A 14,946-nucleotide genomic window follows, 5' to 3' on the forward strand; every position below is an offset into this window, starting at 1 on the left:
GGTACATCATCCACCGATATCGACCTGTCATTCATTTGCACATTTGGAATTGATCTCAACATTCTACCACCGCTATACTAATGGTACGACGTCATTGTCCAAGGTCGCCTTTTATACCACATGGCTCGCGTCTCGCGAGTAGCCGCCATTGCTGACCTTCATCATTTCTGTCAGCAGTGTCCGTTTGTGTCGAGTGCCAGCAAGATGTCCTTCCTAAGCCGCAGCTTCATGCCACCGTTCTTTCTGTTTCGAGGCGAGTCCTCGTACAGCGCCATGGGCAGCCGACAACAGCAGCAGAGTGCCGGCGGCGATCAACTGTCCCTGCGCTCGTCCAGCTTGATCGGCGAGGAGGACATCCCGCGGATTCGCTTCGAACCGCTCAACACTTCGCTGGTGGTTTGGTGAGCTGCTTTTCGTTGTTGTTTGACATAGTGAGGTTATGTTTCCATTGGGGTTCTTGATTGGTTTCCACAGGATTCAGATGGTCTGTTCGCTGGTGTTGACCGGAACGGGTCTGGTGTACGGATACTACGGATGCTTTATCAATGACGGATGCAACGGGTACTACATTATGTTGCTGGGAAGGGCAGGCTTGTGGATGGCGACCTACGTAAGATGATCTGTCGTTGTTGATGACCATGGGTTGTTAACCCCCTCTTCTACTTCTAGTGTGTTCATCTGTATGTGAAAAAGTCCCACAACCGGTTGAAGATACTGGGCTACCATCGGTTCCTGCGCTGGACGCATCGCAACAAAAAGCTGCCCCTTCAGTTGGTTTCGTTCAGCAACCTGATCATTCTGACGATGCACACGATCTTCCTGGAGTATTTCGGTGCCCATTTCTTTATTGACTGCCACATCAAGCGCTTCCCGATGATCTTGGCGCTGAGTATCATCTGTGTACTCGAGTGCATCTTCCTCATCCTGACCCATTTTGCGTACCTTGGTAAGCGATCACGATCGCGAGATCATCAGACCTTCGCTAACCCTCACCCCCTTATAATCCCACAGTCAAAGTCAATGTCTTCAACTCGCAACGCTACCCGCCGGATGCTATGCTTACGGGTGAAAATCGACGGAACTCAATGGCTCCGGAGGAGTTTCTGAGCCAGCAATTTTTGCTCGTGGTCAAGCTAATGGACGAGAACCGTCACATTTTGGACAAGATCCGAGAAGCTCGATCGACGGCCGAGGTGATCAACAGCGAGTCGACCCATCTGTCCCAGGTCGAGCAGTCCATGATTGGGGCTTGACAGCTTTGTTTGTTTTGTTTACGTTTAACACAGAAGCTTGTGTTTACCAATAAAGTTCGTATTTTCTTTTTTGTTTACTTCCAATAAAGACCAATGTTTTGTTTTGACGGCACACTTGATATATTTGAATACAGAACCACAGATAAATATTGCACGGAAGCTGAACGGAACCTTACGCTAGCTACATCTCCAAACTCAACAACACAAAGAATGCTAGGTCGGTGTAAACAAAGTGTGAGCTCTTTGTTTACATCCGCGTTTATTTTGATTGTTCACACTCAAAGGGAAAACAAAATGGTGTCTTCAAACATCATCGGTGAAATGGCTATCCAGCTCATCGTCGCACAGCTTGGACGACGAGTCCGTGTAGTTGCTGAGCTTGCTACCGCTGTAGCTGCGCTTGTCCTCACGATGGTTCTTGTCACGACTGGCCCGACCCGACTTACCTTTGTCTACGCCGCCACTGCCACTCTTCTTGAAGCCTTTACCCTTCTCGGACTTGGTAAACAACGGATCTCCCTTTCCATCACCGCCCCCGCTGGTCATGCAGCGATGGGCTACGTGACCCAACCGAGGGCCCCATTGCGGAGGACCTTCCAGCAGCAGCGGAGCCGCCTTCACCCGCTGTCTCATCAACTCCATATTAATCGCATGCTCTTCCTGCCTTAGCTTCTGTTCCGCTCGGCGAGTCGCCAATCGCAAATTCAGCTCCTCCTGGTGACTGTGACTGAAATCAACACATCTTCAGGTTCGAATCCGAAACTACCCTCCCCACACATGACTTACTCAATGTTCAAGTTCTGAAAGGCCTGCGACTTTTTGACGCCCCACTGAAATTTGGGCGCCTTCTTGACCGAGTCGGTACCACTGTCCTCCAGGTCCAGCTCGCGCAGCTTCTTGCGGCACCACTCGGTACGCAGCGTAGCGGCCAGATTCGGACGGTTCACCGGGTAGATCGGCGTTGCGCTGGTTCCGGGGTTCGCGTCCACGCTACCCGTGCAGCTCGAGTTGCTCGACGGGTAGAGCAGCTGGAAAATACACGGATTCACTCAAACTGATCACGCTTGATCAACTTAGTCAACTCACCTTTCCGACGCACTTGGACTGCGACGGCGTCGACGAGCCGGCTTCGAACGCTCCGGAAAAGAACTCCACGCATCGCTCTTCGATGCCCTTTTTCCGCTTGGAACTGCGCTTCGATTTGCGCTTTCGTTTGCCCTTCTTCGACGGAGAGTCGGCGGAATCGACGCGCGACGGTCCCTTTCGCATCAGCTGTTGTTGGTTTTGGGAGTTTCGCTCCCGACGGGCCATGGCCGGAGGCAGGGAGGACTGCCGCATGAGTTCCTCGGCGCGGAGTCGCTTGTTCATGTTCCGGAAATAGTCCTCCTCCCACATCTTGAAGTAGAAATAGTTGCTGAACAGGTTCTTAGGGCAGGGTTTGGCTTTGAAGGAAGAAGTGGATGGTTTGGGGAGGGTTTCGAAGCCGGTGGTCAGGAGGGCCGGTGAGGACAGGCTACGGCTGAGGCATCGGCTGTGGGGACGGTTGAGGCGCTCGCTGAAATGGAATGGCTTCATCTGGGACTGCAGCTCGATTTCGGAGTTGAGCTTTGCTAGCCGGTTCCGGTACTCCTGGTCGGCCATAATGGTGTTGAACAGAGGAATTCGAGAAGTGATGGGAACCGGGTTCGCCTTGATCGTGGAAGGTAGCTTGTTGAGAGTCTCCTTGGATGATGAGAAGGCGTTTTGGCTGGTGACCAGCAGATCTTGTAGCGCTCGTTCGTCCTCCTCCCGTTGAGTCATTTTGTACGGTTGTGGAATGGTGATCTTAGAATAGTCCCGTATGGGAGAGGCTGACTTGCAGCGTAGATTCCGCTTACAATAGCGATCATACCGTTCAACAAAGTCCGAGTTGATCGGAGTGGTGCACGTCGAAGCGTTCTTTGTACTATCTTCGTGGTCTGAAATAAAAGGCGTTCCAGCGCGGAACCTCCTGCGGGAAGGTCTTCCCTCGGAACTGTCCTCTTTGGTGTCATCCTTCCCCGCCATCGCAGTGGCTTCAATTCGAACCGATTTCGCTGAACCCTTTCGGGTCGTCCCATTGAGAATCCCACTCTGCTGCACCGCTGGAGGTGACTTGCTCCACGAGCTGAGCGACTCATTATCGTTGTCATCGCGCTTGGAACGTCTGCTGCTGCTACATCCGGGTTCAATAGACGCGTTAAAGCAAGAAAATCTCAACTCCCGCTGCTTCTTCCGAAGTGTATTCAGCTTGTGGTAAAACTCCTCATTCGGTAGATGGTTCAGATCGTCATAGTCGGGAATGCTGTCGTAAAACTTGACCAGCGATTGGAAGTTGTCCGACTCCTTCCGCAGCTGGTGCGTAATCGAGCAGCACTTGGTCCGTGTTCTCGAGGGGTGACCGTTCCGAACCAACGGACACTTGCTGGTGGCCTTCTTACGCGTAATCATGTCCAAGTTGTGCAGACGCTGCTGGTCTTCGGGACCTCGGTCCAAACTGCACTGCGGTACCAGGTATGACGGAACTGGATGCTTGCTGGCCGGATTCAGCGGCTTTTTGATGCAAGAATTCAAGAACACTGACCGCCCGTGGCCGGACATTGTCGACGGGTTCAAGCGGAACGCTCGAGTGCTGGCATTTTTTTAGATTCTGGAGTTTTTTTTTTTTTTGTAAAACGATTTACACTGCACGCAAATTTTCACCACCAGCAAGAAAAAAAGTTCTTGTTTGTGTTTATCGGTGTCCCGTGGTTACCGGAAACGGTGCCTCGTGAGTGTGAAAATGTGGACATGCCCGCCAGGCGGGATTGGGCACCTATTTGTTTGTGATTTCATTAGATGTAGCGTAATTATAACCAAACCTCTTAACGAACATGTATTGTTTACTTACAGATATCTTGGACTTCGTTTTGGACACAGACAGCAGCGAGCTACCGGAACTCAAGAATTTGGAAACGCAGTATTTGGAGCTTTAAAATTGAGTTTGCAAAAGTGTCAACGACGGCTGACTGGCGCTCCCAAGAAAAGAAAATGCGGATTTCTTTAACAAAAGTGTTTGGGGCTTGAAAGTTGGGTTTTCAAAAGTGTCAACAACAGATGATTTTATAAAAAGCCGCGAAGAAGGTCATCTATAAGGTAAGCAAGCATGATTTCAAAATTGACGGCACGACAAAAAGCTGTGTTAGGGAAATCTTAATGTTTCTTAAATCTAGTAGACAATATTATCATCCCAACAAATCCAGTACGTTCAATATCCGCTTCTTAGCAGTAAATAAAAATCAGGAACAGCGATTGTATTTAGACAGGTGTTCAAACAGGGTTTTGTTCAAAGTGTTCACAAAACCTTCATTAGAGTCGAAATCTTCATAGGAAACATACGCGCTTTCAACCATGTTCCACGTTGTAATGTCATTTGTGGTGATTTCATCGGTTCTTGTCGCCGGTGGACCACCTAAGAAAATTCCCCCCGCCACTACCGTAACCCTTTCCACCAGTCAATTCAACAAAACCGAACACCAGGATCGCGTCAGAAACATCCTGCTGTACAGTCCGGTGCAGGTTTTTGCCCCCAAATTCCGGATCGTCTCGGCAACGCAGGAACAGGTCGTTGGCACCGTTCACTACCGCTACCGGGTCGTGTTCGCGGACGATCCCCGCCAGAGACCGTGCGAGCTGGCGTCGTCCGAACCTCCGCGGAAGATGCGCAAGTTGATGCTCGAACCGCCAGTGGTTTCGTACACGTGTTCGTACAACCCTGGGAAGAATGTTCTCCCGGGGGTACACTGTCTCGGCTGTCCGGAGGTGCTGTCTCGCGAGGAACTTGCAAAGGACGTTCACGAGGACAGAGTTGAGCGGATCTTGCAGTCGGAGGGCATCGAGGATTATAGGTAGGTCGTAGGAGTTAGTCCAAAGGATTGGTCTCGCTGATTAGGGGTTGTTTATTGTAGCGACTTGACAATCATCGGCGGAGTCAGTGAGGCAGGTGCTGGAACCAAGTACAAGTACAACGTGGAGTTCGTCGCGGGTGGTAGTCCGATAGCGTGCGCATTGACAGCTCAAGAAAATTCTCGTCTGACAGATCCGGCCGAGCGTCGCCAGTATTCGTCTCTTTGCAGCAAGATACCCATGTCGTACTAGTTGCTTGTGCACATGTTACGTTCAGAATAAACGGTAATCATGCCCGCCCTTGATTCTCGCTTGATTGCGCCTGCAAGGTATGCAACCGTTTGCTCTTTCTCACAGTCTCTCTCAGTAGGCTCGTCTTTCTCTCTACCTCCGTATTTCCATTCAACTACGCTGAGAGCTCAATCGTAGCAACCAGTTGAGTGGAGGCAGCCGTCGTGAACGGACGTGTTTTTTGTGCAGTTCTCGTGGATTATTTGTAAACAAAAGGACTTTCTTTCGCCGTGAATCACTGTATTGGTGTTGTTTACATACATTGCCATTGCGTTTGTGTAGGGGTGTTCGGTCAAGTGCAGTAGCCTACTACTGCGAGGACGTGGGGAAAGATAGTCAGATCAGCAGTACGAAATTTTCGCGGATGACGTCTCAGCAGTAACAACAACCTTTCGTGAAACATCATCGAACGCTCCATCATGAACGGCTGGAGCGGCAAGCTGGTGGTAAATATTTTGATACTACTGGCGATAACCCTATCTGCGGCGAGATGCCAGGAGGAATCTGCGGTAGCGACGGAGCAGACCGAGACTAGTGGTGGTGATGCTGCTGCTGCAGGCGCTGACAATGTGAAGGTAACACAGACAAAAATTTAAAGCAAACTAATACCTACGAGAGAGAAAGATGCAAAGTAGAACCAAATCTGTTCGTAATGTTACTAAACAGCTGAGGTCGAGAAAGTAGTCGCAGTGCTTACATTTCTTGGCTTTTGTTTCTTCTAGAATATAACACTTCTTTGCGTAGATTTGTAAGGTTTCTTTTCGTTCGCTTCGCGTTTGGCGGTCGGACTTTTGTTGTTGAAGGGTTTGCAGAGTTGTCCAAGCGGATCCAAGCAGTCCGCGGTCTTCTTTGATGACTCATCGGTAGGGTAGGGGATTCTCGTAGCCTGCTGCGTAGGTTGTGATTTGCGTAACGATTCCTGCGACAAAGGACTGCATTTTTTGAAAAGTTGAATATTCGTTGTTTTACTTTCTTTTGAGATAAAGATAAATACCCTATTTTCACGTTTTCACTTCATTGTTTGTTCTGCCAGCGCAGACAGTATTGATAGGCATTGATGAATGTCGTCACTTGCTTGTACAAAGTGGCGCTTGCTGTCCGCCTTGGGGATTTTATCTTCGAAGACTTCTTCTGTCCAGTGTCTTGTTCGAGATCGATGACCGGATACTCGATAATTGATGATGTAGGTTTATTTTCGACTTGGAACCCAAGAAAGCTGAAATGCTTTGTTCAGCGACTCTTTACAGTGACAAATTGCTGATTTAACACATTTGAAGGTTTATGTCGCAAGTCAAGTCTGTTCTTGAGCCATTGTGTAAAATAATGCTTAATATTATAATTGTGACTGATTTAGTCTCTACGCGATATGGTGCCCCAATTCCATCTACGTTGCATACTAGTTGATATTTTGCCACTTGCAAAGATTAGAATGTGATTTCATTCATTACTTCGCGAGCGGCGCAATCGGCAGGCCAAGGATTGATACCTAAGAGCATGCAATGGCACTGACCTTGTTGCGTGCTCTTCGGTTGACGTCCACGTAAGGAACATCCTGGAAGGAGCGTAACTAACTACATCCGTAGTTCTGTTAGATCATCCGAATTATCTTGATCAGAACAGTATAGCTCTGGTTCCTTGCGAGTGTCCTATTTTCTTACCTCCACGTTGGCTTGGTTTTCATGATGACCTAGCTGGTGGCCTGTGGAAACGGATCGTAAACCTTTGACCACCGCGGGTCAGAGTCGAGACGGCTAAAAGAAAGGGGCGCAACAATGTGGGAAAGGGAAGTAATTTGTGATTGTTGACGGTATTGTTTTGATTCGCAGTATGTTGAGTCAACTGCTGTGGATGTACCTGAAACATCGCACAATGGGGTTTCTCTTCTCTTCATTCTCAGTTACCACCTATCTCCTACTTTTATTTTGCTCTTCTGATTCCCAATTCTTCACTGATTCTTCTATTTAATATCCAACATTTGATTTTAATTTTACTAACTTTTGATTCTCTTATCTCTCAAAGCTTTTCCACTCTTTTCTATCAATTGATGCTGCTGTAACAAACTTAGTTTTGTTTTTTATATACTTTTTTCCTTAATGTACTATTAATATCAAGTCTATTTATCATTCGCCTAATCTTTTTTGATTTTATTGCGAATTTATTTATTTGAATGATTCTTTATCTAACCTATAAATTATCATTACTATAATCTAAGCTTGTTATGTATCTCTATTTATTAACTATTGTCTAATTTTACATCTAATACATCTAGCTTCTCATTTTTATTCTTCAAAATACGCTCATCATTCTCTTACTATTGATACTTGATTTTTATAAAATAAATTCTCTTCTACTGTCAATAGTTTTCAATCTTCACCCTTTTTTCAAACAAGTGAGGTTTGAGCCCTTACTCAATTTATGGAATGGTTAAAGGATTAACACAAATATTACTATTGTATTTTTGGTAAACTTTTATAACATGCTTAGGACCAAAAATTGTAACAAAACACCGCGACAAAAGAAATAGCAACAGATAAACAGACTCAACAATAGGGAAGATTTCAGGAGAAAACAATACACAGTAAATAACAATAAGTTTTGAATTCAAACTAAAAATAAAACAGTTTTTGCTTTAATGAAAGTTGATAGGCACACTATAAATGGTTAGGCGCTTATACTTACATCAAACCCTACTTAATGTACCACCCCGGCCGAGTTAAAATGCGTAACCGGAAAGAAGGTGTGCATGCCTGGCACGAACACTCAAAGCGTGTTCTAGCGTGCTGCTCGTACTGACTCAGAGCAAGGGTGAGATGTAGGTGTAAGGGCAGTGCGTGTTCGTCGGGAACCTGGTGCATAAGATCGGTCAAGGCCCGTTCTTACACTGAAAATTGCGAATTGCGAATTGCGAATACTTCGCGAGCGGCGCAATCTACAGCTAGTACTACTTAGCTATAGCTTTTATACCGATGCTTTGAACAGAGACTCCGATCGAATCCGGCAAGTACTCTTCAAGTATTCTACGCCGTCTAGAACGTCCACGAAACCGGTTCTTTGCTGCTGCTTTCTACGAAGTGAAGTCATGAGCAGGCTTGATCGTTTGCTGGTCACGTACATCTCGCGACACCACAAATTGATTCTAATTAGTTGGCCATGCCATCCGAGTGCAAATCAAATCCACCGACTTCGGCCATCTTTGCACAAATAAAAACAGCATGACCAAATTACATCCAATTGAACTCGCGGGACTCTGTTTTTGTCGGTTTAATTGGCGAAAGGGTTACTGGGTTGCGGAATCATTTGCAATTCGAACAACAGTTGCGGCGTAAGCCAGGTGCTCCAGCACTCAGCAGTATGTCATGATCAGTCGTAATGTCCGCGACTGGAAAGGTCAGTTGGATTAAAATAAGCATTTTACTTTCTTCCGCATTCACGCAGGACTATTTGGCTACCGGGTTGCGTTTAGAACATGAACTTGTCAAGGAGCAGGCAGTGAGTTTTGTTATCTTTTGTTGATTCCCAGCATGCCAGGTTTCGTTTGTACGTCCCCGCAGCCTACTTAGGGGTTTCGCTTCGCCGAAGTAATGATCATTAGTTTGTATTGTCCGTACTATAGAATTACAGTAATAAAATGGGTGCTAAAAATCCGCCTACCTAACCAAGCATGACTAATGGCTTCCGGAGGGTCATCAATGGCGACACCAAGACTCTTATCACAACCCGCAAGCTGTTCCAACTCGCGTGGTCCCGCGAGCTGATAACCTAGTAAATACACCGCAAGCCGACGCAAATATAAACAATCCCATGTGGTTCCCTTGCAAACTTGTTTATCAGTTGGTTATTATATCATCTCGAAGAAGAGGGTCAAGAAACACTTATTCTGTTCTGGCGAGTATCTTAACAATTATTTATGTTATTTGTTCATCAAAATTTTCTCAAAAGTAAACAAACATTTGGAAATGATCATCCGTGCGAAATAACTACTCTGTTGGTAAACAAGCATGCTTCACGCCACACATCCCGGTCCTCTTCGGTACGTGATAAAATTCTAAAAGTGGCCATGACACGTCGAAACCTAACCTCACTCGAAACCTCCGACCTTCAACCAAAACAACACACATCAACCATAAAAACTTGCTAATCCATCGTTGGGTGATCGTTGGACCTGTATGCGCACTAACCTCAACTGGAGAGAAACCTCCGGATAGCTACACACATCCCTCCATCCACAGGACGAACCGTCAACGAAAACGGGCAGTGGCGAAAGCTTTGTCGCGATTCACGTAGACGCCCTTGGCACAAAGGAACAGCTACGACCCTCTCTGCGCGGTTTGTCCTACATTGCGATAAGCTTCCTACCCCAGGGATTTTCCTTGGTCGAGGTCCAGCAGGCGACCCGTGAAGTCGTTGCCGGTGTACGGTACGAACTGCTCGCGAAAGCGCTCGACCAAGATCAGTTGGAAGTGCTGTGCGCCCTCACAGTCCTCGAAAAACCATGGATCACGACCGAAAGTGGTGACAAGTACCGGATACTTGAGCACTCGAACTGTACCTCACCGTCGGACGAAACGACCACCGTTGAGGTGGTCACCAAACTGAACCCGATTTACGACCCTAACGTGCGAGCCCAACAAGAGATGACGCCGTCACGCTTCAAGGATTTGGTCAACCAAATCATCATTGAGAAGCACGAAGTGAGAGAGCTCACTACGACAACCGAACCAGCAACTACTCCAGGCCTCAGCGAATCTTCCAAAGATGCGCTGGATCAGCTGTTCCTCTTCGGAAGCGAGGCGCAACAGCAACGACGAGTCGAGACAAGCGCCGACGAACGTCGGCAGGAAGTGATCGAGGAGGTGATCGTTCCGAAGCGAGTTGAGCAGCAAAACACCGAAGCGACGACAACCGAAGCAGCGACAGCGACAAACCTTACGCTCGATCAACAGGTTCAGTCAACGTTCGAGGAGGTGTTCAAGACTCACCAAGAAATACAGAAAGCATTGGATGAAGTGATACAAAGGGGCGGCAATCGGGATGCCCAGCTCAAGTACGAACCCGTCTTTGCGGAACTGTTGCAGAAGGTCAAAACCAGCATCGACAACTACTACCGCACGACGAACCCGGGTGGAGGAGAAGCGAACGTAGACACGACGGCGTTTGTCGTTAGCGACAACGTTGCGACGGTCACCCATCGCGTGGAAGAGGATCAGCACAACTCGTCGGAAAGCGACGAAGATCAGCAGGTAATCCAGCCGGTGCGCGATCTTGCTCCACCCAAGATCGATTCGGTGGTGATGCACTTTAGCGACGACAGTGACGAGCAGCAGCAGCAGGAAGTTCAACGACCCCAGACGCGGGAAGAATTGCTGCGAGCGTTCAACGTTGATGATTCACAACAGAGGAACAAGCGAGCTCCGCGATCGAGCTCGCACGAGCACGACGGTCACTATTCACCGTTCTTCGGAAGCTCTTCCGCGGAGTCCCACGAACACTACGGTCGACCGTACACCGGTTTCAATCCGTTCCTGAACCCGTACAATCCGTACAACTACCAGTACAGACGGAAGCGATCGGTTGAGGATTTGGACCTGAACGGGGAAGACCGAAACGAGATGGACCATATGGAGAAGATCATTGCGGAGGCGATCGAGATGCTGGACACGATGGATGCGGATCAGTTCAAGCGCGTTCTGCTGGACGTTGTCAACGTCAAGCGGATCAACCAGTTTGGTAGCGCGGTCGAGCAGAAGGGGGAACTGTTTGTGGCCCGTGTCGTGACTGCCAACTCACACTGTATCGAAGAGGCCGAGGATGTGGTCAAGTGCAAGCGGCTTCTGATCGATGGAAGCAGCAAGTTTTGCACGCTTGAGGTTCTTACTCAGGAATGGGGAGGGGAAAAATGGTCGGTGTTATTACATGTTTTGTCTTGCTTTCAGATTCGCGTCAAGGATCAGGAGGTCCGGTTGGTCAAGTCGGAATGTGCTGCGAACAACGCCCCGGGTGGTCATCGAGCGGTGGACGTTTCCGAACCGGAGCATAACGAGCGTATCCGCAACGGACTGCAGGGATACAACGATGGCAGCCTGAAGTCGTCCAAGTTTGTGATCCGTTGCGGCACGGTCCAGGTGGTGGCTGGTACCATCTACCGCTACACGGTTGACTTGGCAGACGAAGACGATCAGGTGACGGCAAGCTGCAAAGTGAAGATCTTCTCGCCGCTGCAAGGTGACGACGAGTACAAGTTCGACTGTCATGAGGCAGGCAAGACGCGATCGCGTCGTGACGTGGAAAAAAAGAAGCTGAGCAAGGCACCAAAGACGGGTGGGGCTTTGGAGTTGACACCGGAGGAGTTCAACAAACCGGAACATCAGGAGCGTATCAGTGGAGTCTTGGTGTCTTCGTTGGGTAGCGCGGAGAAAAAGTACCGCATTGTGGGAGCGACCCAGCAGTTGGTGTCGGGAACTCTGTACACGTACAAGGTCACGTTCAACGACGATCCGGACAAGCTAGTGTGCAAGCTGACTTCGTATGAACGGATTTGGCTGAAGGAGAAGTCACCCGCAGAATGGCGCAAGGTGTCGTACTCGTGTCCCGATGCTCCGCAGAAGCGCACGAAACGATTTGCCTGTGCCGGATGTCCATCGGCGCTGTCCGCTGAAGAACTGAAAAACGATGAACACCTGGGCAGGATCAACAAGATTCTCGTTGGAACAGGGGGTGACGCAAGCAACAAACCAGAGGTCATTAATGGCACCAGTCAGGTTGTTGCCGGCTCTAAGTACACGTACTTCGTGGCATTCAAGCAGGACGGTGGTGATCGTCGAGTGTGCAAGTTCGTTTCCTGGGAGAGACCGTGGCTAGATGGAGCTGAAGCGTACCAGTACTCGTCGTCGTGTGACGGTCAAGACGAGTCCAATTCTGTCGCTTTGAAGCGATCAAAGCGCGCTTACGGCGGAGAACGTCTGCTGACCGAGGAGGAACTTGGCCAGGACGAACACGTCAAACGAATTAACAAGATCCTGGTGGCCAACAGTGCGACGGAACAGCAGACTCCGAAGGTCATCAATGGAACGGTTCAAGTGGTTGCTGGACGGTCGTTCACGTACTACATCTCGTACCCGGTCAACGGCGCCGATCGAGTGTGCAAGCTGAACGCCTGGGAACGTCCCTGGCTGGAGAAGAAGGATCCTACACAAGCGTACCAGTACACGTTCAACTGTGACGGAAGCGACGAAAAGACCCGCAAACGTCGTCACGCCAAGAAGGTCGGTACGTCTAACGATCTCACGCTGGATGATTTGCGGGACGAAAGCCACGTGGAGCGCATCAGGGCCGGGTTGGTCGCTTACAATACCGAAAAGTCCAAGTCGTACCAGGATTTTGAGATTCTCAAGGGCTCCGTACAGCTTGTGGCTGGTTCTCTGTACAAATACACGTTCAAGATCAAGGGTGATCCCAGCGTTGTTTGCAAGATCTCCGTGTGGGAGCGCGTTTGGATGGAGGAAAAAGATCAACGCAAGTACAACGTAAAGTGCGACGGTGACGAAGAACCGGAACAGGAGAACCAACAGCAGCATACCGTGGCCAAGCGTTCGCTTCGACCGCACCCGAACCTGGAGGCGCATCACTACTCCAAGAGCGAAGACCACGCGCGTCACCTGTTTGACAAGTTCAAGACTCGGCACAACCGCACCTACCAGAGCTCGCTGGAGCACGAGATGCGGTTCCGCATTTTCAAGAACAATCTGTTCAAGATCGAGCAGCTGAACAAGTACGAACAGGGTACGGCCAAGTATGGAATTACGCACTTTGCTGACATGACCAGTGCGGAGTACCGGGCGCGTACGGGACTGGTGGTACCGCGGGAAGGGGACGAGGTGAACCACATCCGCAATCCGATGGCAGAGATCGACGAGCACATGGAACTGCCGGATGCGTTCGACTGGAGGGAGCTGGGTGCAGTTTCTGAGGTGAGTTTGTCGAAACGTCAAATGGACCATGGTTATTCTGACCTAAAAGCTCGATTCTAGGTGAAAAATCAAGGCAACTGTGGATCTTGCTGGGCATTCAGCGTGGTAGGCAACATCGAGGGTCTGCATCAGGTCAAGACGAAAAAGTTGGAGGAATACTCCGAGCAGGAACTGCTCGACTGCGACACCGTTGACAGTGCTTGCAACGGAGGATTCATGGATGATGCTTACAAGTGAGTTTTGAGAAGAAGTAGACCGTGTATTCAAGTACTAACTGATGAACTTATTCTAGGGCGATCGAGAAGATCGGTGGCCTGGAGCTGGAGTCCGAGTACCCGTACCTGGCCAAAAAGCAAAAGACCTGCCACTTCAACAAAACCATGGCCCACGTACGCGTCAAGGGTGCCGTCGATCTGCCCAAGAACGAAACGGCCATTGCGCAGTTCCTGGTGGCCAACGGGCCCGTTTCGATCGGACTCAACGCCAACGCGATGCAGTTCTACCGCGGAGGAATCTCCCACCCGTGGAAGCCTCTGTGCAGCAAGAAGAACCTGGACCATGGCGTGCTGATCGTCGGCTACGGCGTTAAGGAGTACCCGATGTTCAACAAGACGCTGCCCTACTGGATCGTCAAGAACTCGTGGGGACCAAAGTGGGGCGAGCAGGGCTACTACCGGGTGTTCCGCGGGGACAACACGTGTGGCGTCAGCGAAATGGCCACGTCGGCGGTGCTCGAGTAGAAGCGGGCAGGTTTGAACGTTATTCCCACATATCTATATCTGTACGTTTTTATGTGTATGTGTTTCTGCCCTTGGGAGGTAAGCGAAGGGTAGAGTATTTTTTTGTGTGTTACGAACGAACAATAACCTCTAACAAAAGCAAAACGCTGGCTGAGAGATTGTGCCGAAGAGAACAAATTCTTTAGTTATTTATCCATGATTATTAAAAACTATACCTCTTTAATAAAACCATACGCAGTTGATGCAAGGTTTGTTTGGAAAGTTTGTTCTAATCTTCAAGTTATGCTCGAGATTGAAACCTTTCGATTGCAAACAAACATTTGCATACGCGTTACTAGCAGTTTAAAATGCTTCCTAACAACTGTAAGATCGTGGGATTTTTCTGCCGTACAAAGTTATCACATCCCATTTTTTTTTATTCTGTAGAAAAATAATACTAGTCTGTTCATTTAGCGTTTTTTGTAATTTTAAATTATTGTTTTCATTTTTTGAATCACTGATGTTTTTTTCAAGATCTATTTTTTTTATTTTACCTAATCTACGATTCATCCGAGTAACCCCAAAAATGTGGAGAAAAATTTAGAGCCACCTCCGTGTACGCACAAGAGCAAGCAGCAGTGAAGTGTTCTGTGCTCTACCGTTTTCTTCGAAATTTTTCGCCGTAGTTGATTGTGATTACCCGCGAGATTGCTTTTCCAGCATGCCGAAGGCTGGCCGTGGCCGTGGCAGTCCGAGTGCGGCCTCGAAAAACCCGCGAAGTTCGTCTACCGGGCGTGTGCAAAAAGGTAAACA

At 48.8% G+C, this 14,946-nt stretch overlaps 4 protein-coding genes across 5 annotated transcripts; 3 read left to right on the plus strand and 1 right to left on the minus strand.

Moving 5' to 3' along the window:
• Window positions 1-105: 105 nt before the first annotated feature.
• On the plus strand, window positions 106-1,365 carry LOC6033969. The gene is made up of 4 exons (XM_001844305.2): window positions 106-401; window positions 475-610; window positions 670-946; window positions 1,012-1,365. Exons 1-4 carry the CDS (start codon window positions 121-123, stop codon window positions 1,251-1,253), a joined length of 936 nt encoding a protein of 311 aa, XP_001844357.2. The 5' UTR covers window positions 106-120; the 3' UTR covers window positions 1,254-1,365.
• On the minus strand, window positions 1,350-4,394 carry LOC6033968 (protein FAM161A). The gene is made up of 4 exons (XM_038248392.1): window positions 4,162-4,394; window positions 2,340-4,086; window positions 2,040-2,281; window positions 1,350-1,980 (listed from the first exon to the last, which is right to left on the minus strand). The coding sequence occupies exons 2-4, from the start codon at window positions 3,870-3,872 to the stop codon at window positions 1,557-1,559; spliced, it is 2,199 nt and encodes a 732-aa protein (XP_038104320.1). The 5' UTR covers window positions 3,873-4,086; window positions 4,162-4,394; the 3' UTR covers window positions 1,350-1,556.
• Window positions 4,395-4,438: 44 nt separating this feature from the next.
• On the plus strand, window positions 4,439-5,461 carry LOC119765147. The gene is made up of 2 exons (XM_038248393.1): window positions 4,439-5,158; window positions 5,219-5,461. Exons 1-2 carry the CDS (start codon window positions 4,662-4,664, stop codon window positions 5,406-5,408), a joined length of 687 nt encoding a protein of 228 aa, XP_038104321.1. The 5' UTR covers window positions 4,439-4,661; the 3' UTR covers window positions 5,409-5,461.
• Window positions 5,462-5,572: 111 nt separating this feature from the next.
• LOC6033967 lies at window positions 5,573-14,521 on the plus strand. Of its 2 annotated transcripts, XM_038248390.1 has the most exons (6): window positions 5,573-6,022; window positions 8,883-8,936; window positions 9,677-11,314; window positions 11,381-13,414; window positions 13,475-13,647; window positions 13,707-14,521. In XM_038248390.1, exons 1-6 carry the CDS (start codon window positions 5,867-5,869, stop codon window positions 14,152-14,154), a joined length of 4,503 nt encoding a protein of 1,500 aa, XP_038104318.1. In that variant the 5' UTR covers window positions 5,573-5,866; the 3' UTR covers window positions 14,155-14,521. The 2 variants fall into 2 exon arrangements, with proteins under 2 accessions (XP_038104318.1, XP_038104319.1); XM_038248391.1 differs by lacking the exon at window positions 8,883-8,936.
• The last annotated feature ends 425 nt before the right edge of the window (window positions 14,522-14,946 follow it).

The sequence above is a fragment of the Culex quinquefasciatus genome, chromosome 1, assembly GCF_015732765.1.
Source record: "Culex quinquefasciatus strain JHB chromosome 1, VPISU_Cqui_1.0_pri_paternal, whole genome shotgun sequence".
Lineage (NCBI taxonomy): Eukaryota > Metazoa > Arthropoda > Insecta > Diptera > Culicidae > Culex > Culex quinquefasciatus.

What these genes read in the sequence shown, in the direction of transcription:
- LOC6033969 (XM_001844305.2), top strand. Translation starts at nt 121, where the DNA reads ATGGCTCGCGTCTCGCGAGTAGCCGCCATTGCTGACCTTCATCATTTC. An exon ending in AACACTTCGCTGGTGGTTTG is followed by an intron (nt 402 to 474) that starts GTGAGCTGCTTT and finishes TGGTTTCCACAG; the next exon opens with GATTCAGATGGTCTGTTCGC. An exon ending in GCTTGTGGATGGCGACCTAC is followed by an intron (nt 611 to 669) that starts GTAAGATGATCT and finishes TTCTACTTCTAG; the next exon opens with TGTGTTCATCTGTATGTGAA.
- LOC6033968 (XM_038248392.1), bottom strand. Translation starts at nt 3,872, where the DNA reads ATGTCCGGCCACGGGCGGTCAGTGTTCTTGAATTCTTGCATCAAAAAG. An exon ending in AGTCCAAGTGCGTCGGAAAG is followed by an intron (nt 2,282 to 2,339) that starts GTGAGTTGACTA and finishes TGTATTTTCCAG; the next exon opens with CTGCTCTACCCGTCGAGCAA. An exon ending in TTTCAGAACTTGAACATTGA is followed by an intron (nt 1,981 to 2,039) that starts GTAAGTCATGTG and finishes TGTTGATTTCAG; the next exon opens with TCACAGTCACCAGGAGGAGC.
- LOC119765147 (XM_038248393.1), top strand. Translation starts at nt 4,662, where the DNA reads ATGTTCCACGTTGTAATGTCATTTGTGGTGATTTCATCGGTTCTTGTC. An exon ending in GAGGGCATCGAGGATTATAG is followed by an intron (nt 5,159 to 5,218) that starts GTAGGTCGTAGG and finishes TGTTTATTGTAG; the next exon opens with CGACTTGACAATCATCGGCG.
- LOC6033967 (XM_038248390.1), top strand. Translation starts at nt 5,867, where the DNA reads ATGAACGGCTGGAGCGGCAAGCTGGTGGTAAATATTTTGATACTACTG. An exon ending in AACTTGTCAAGGAGCAGGCA is followed by an intron (nt 8,937 to 9,676) that starts GTGAGTTTTGTT and finishes CTCCATCCACAG; the next exon opens with GACGAACCGTCAACGAAAAC. An exon ending in TTCATGGATGATGCTTACAA is followed by an intron (nt 13,648 to 13,706) that starts GTGAGTTTTGAG and finishes AACTTATTCTAG; the next exon opens with GGCGATCGAGAAGATCGGTG.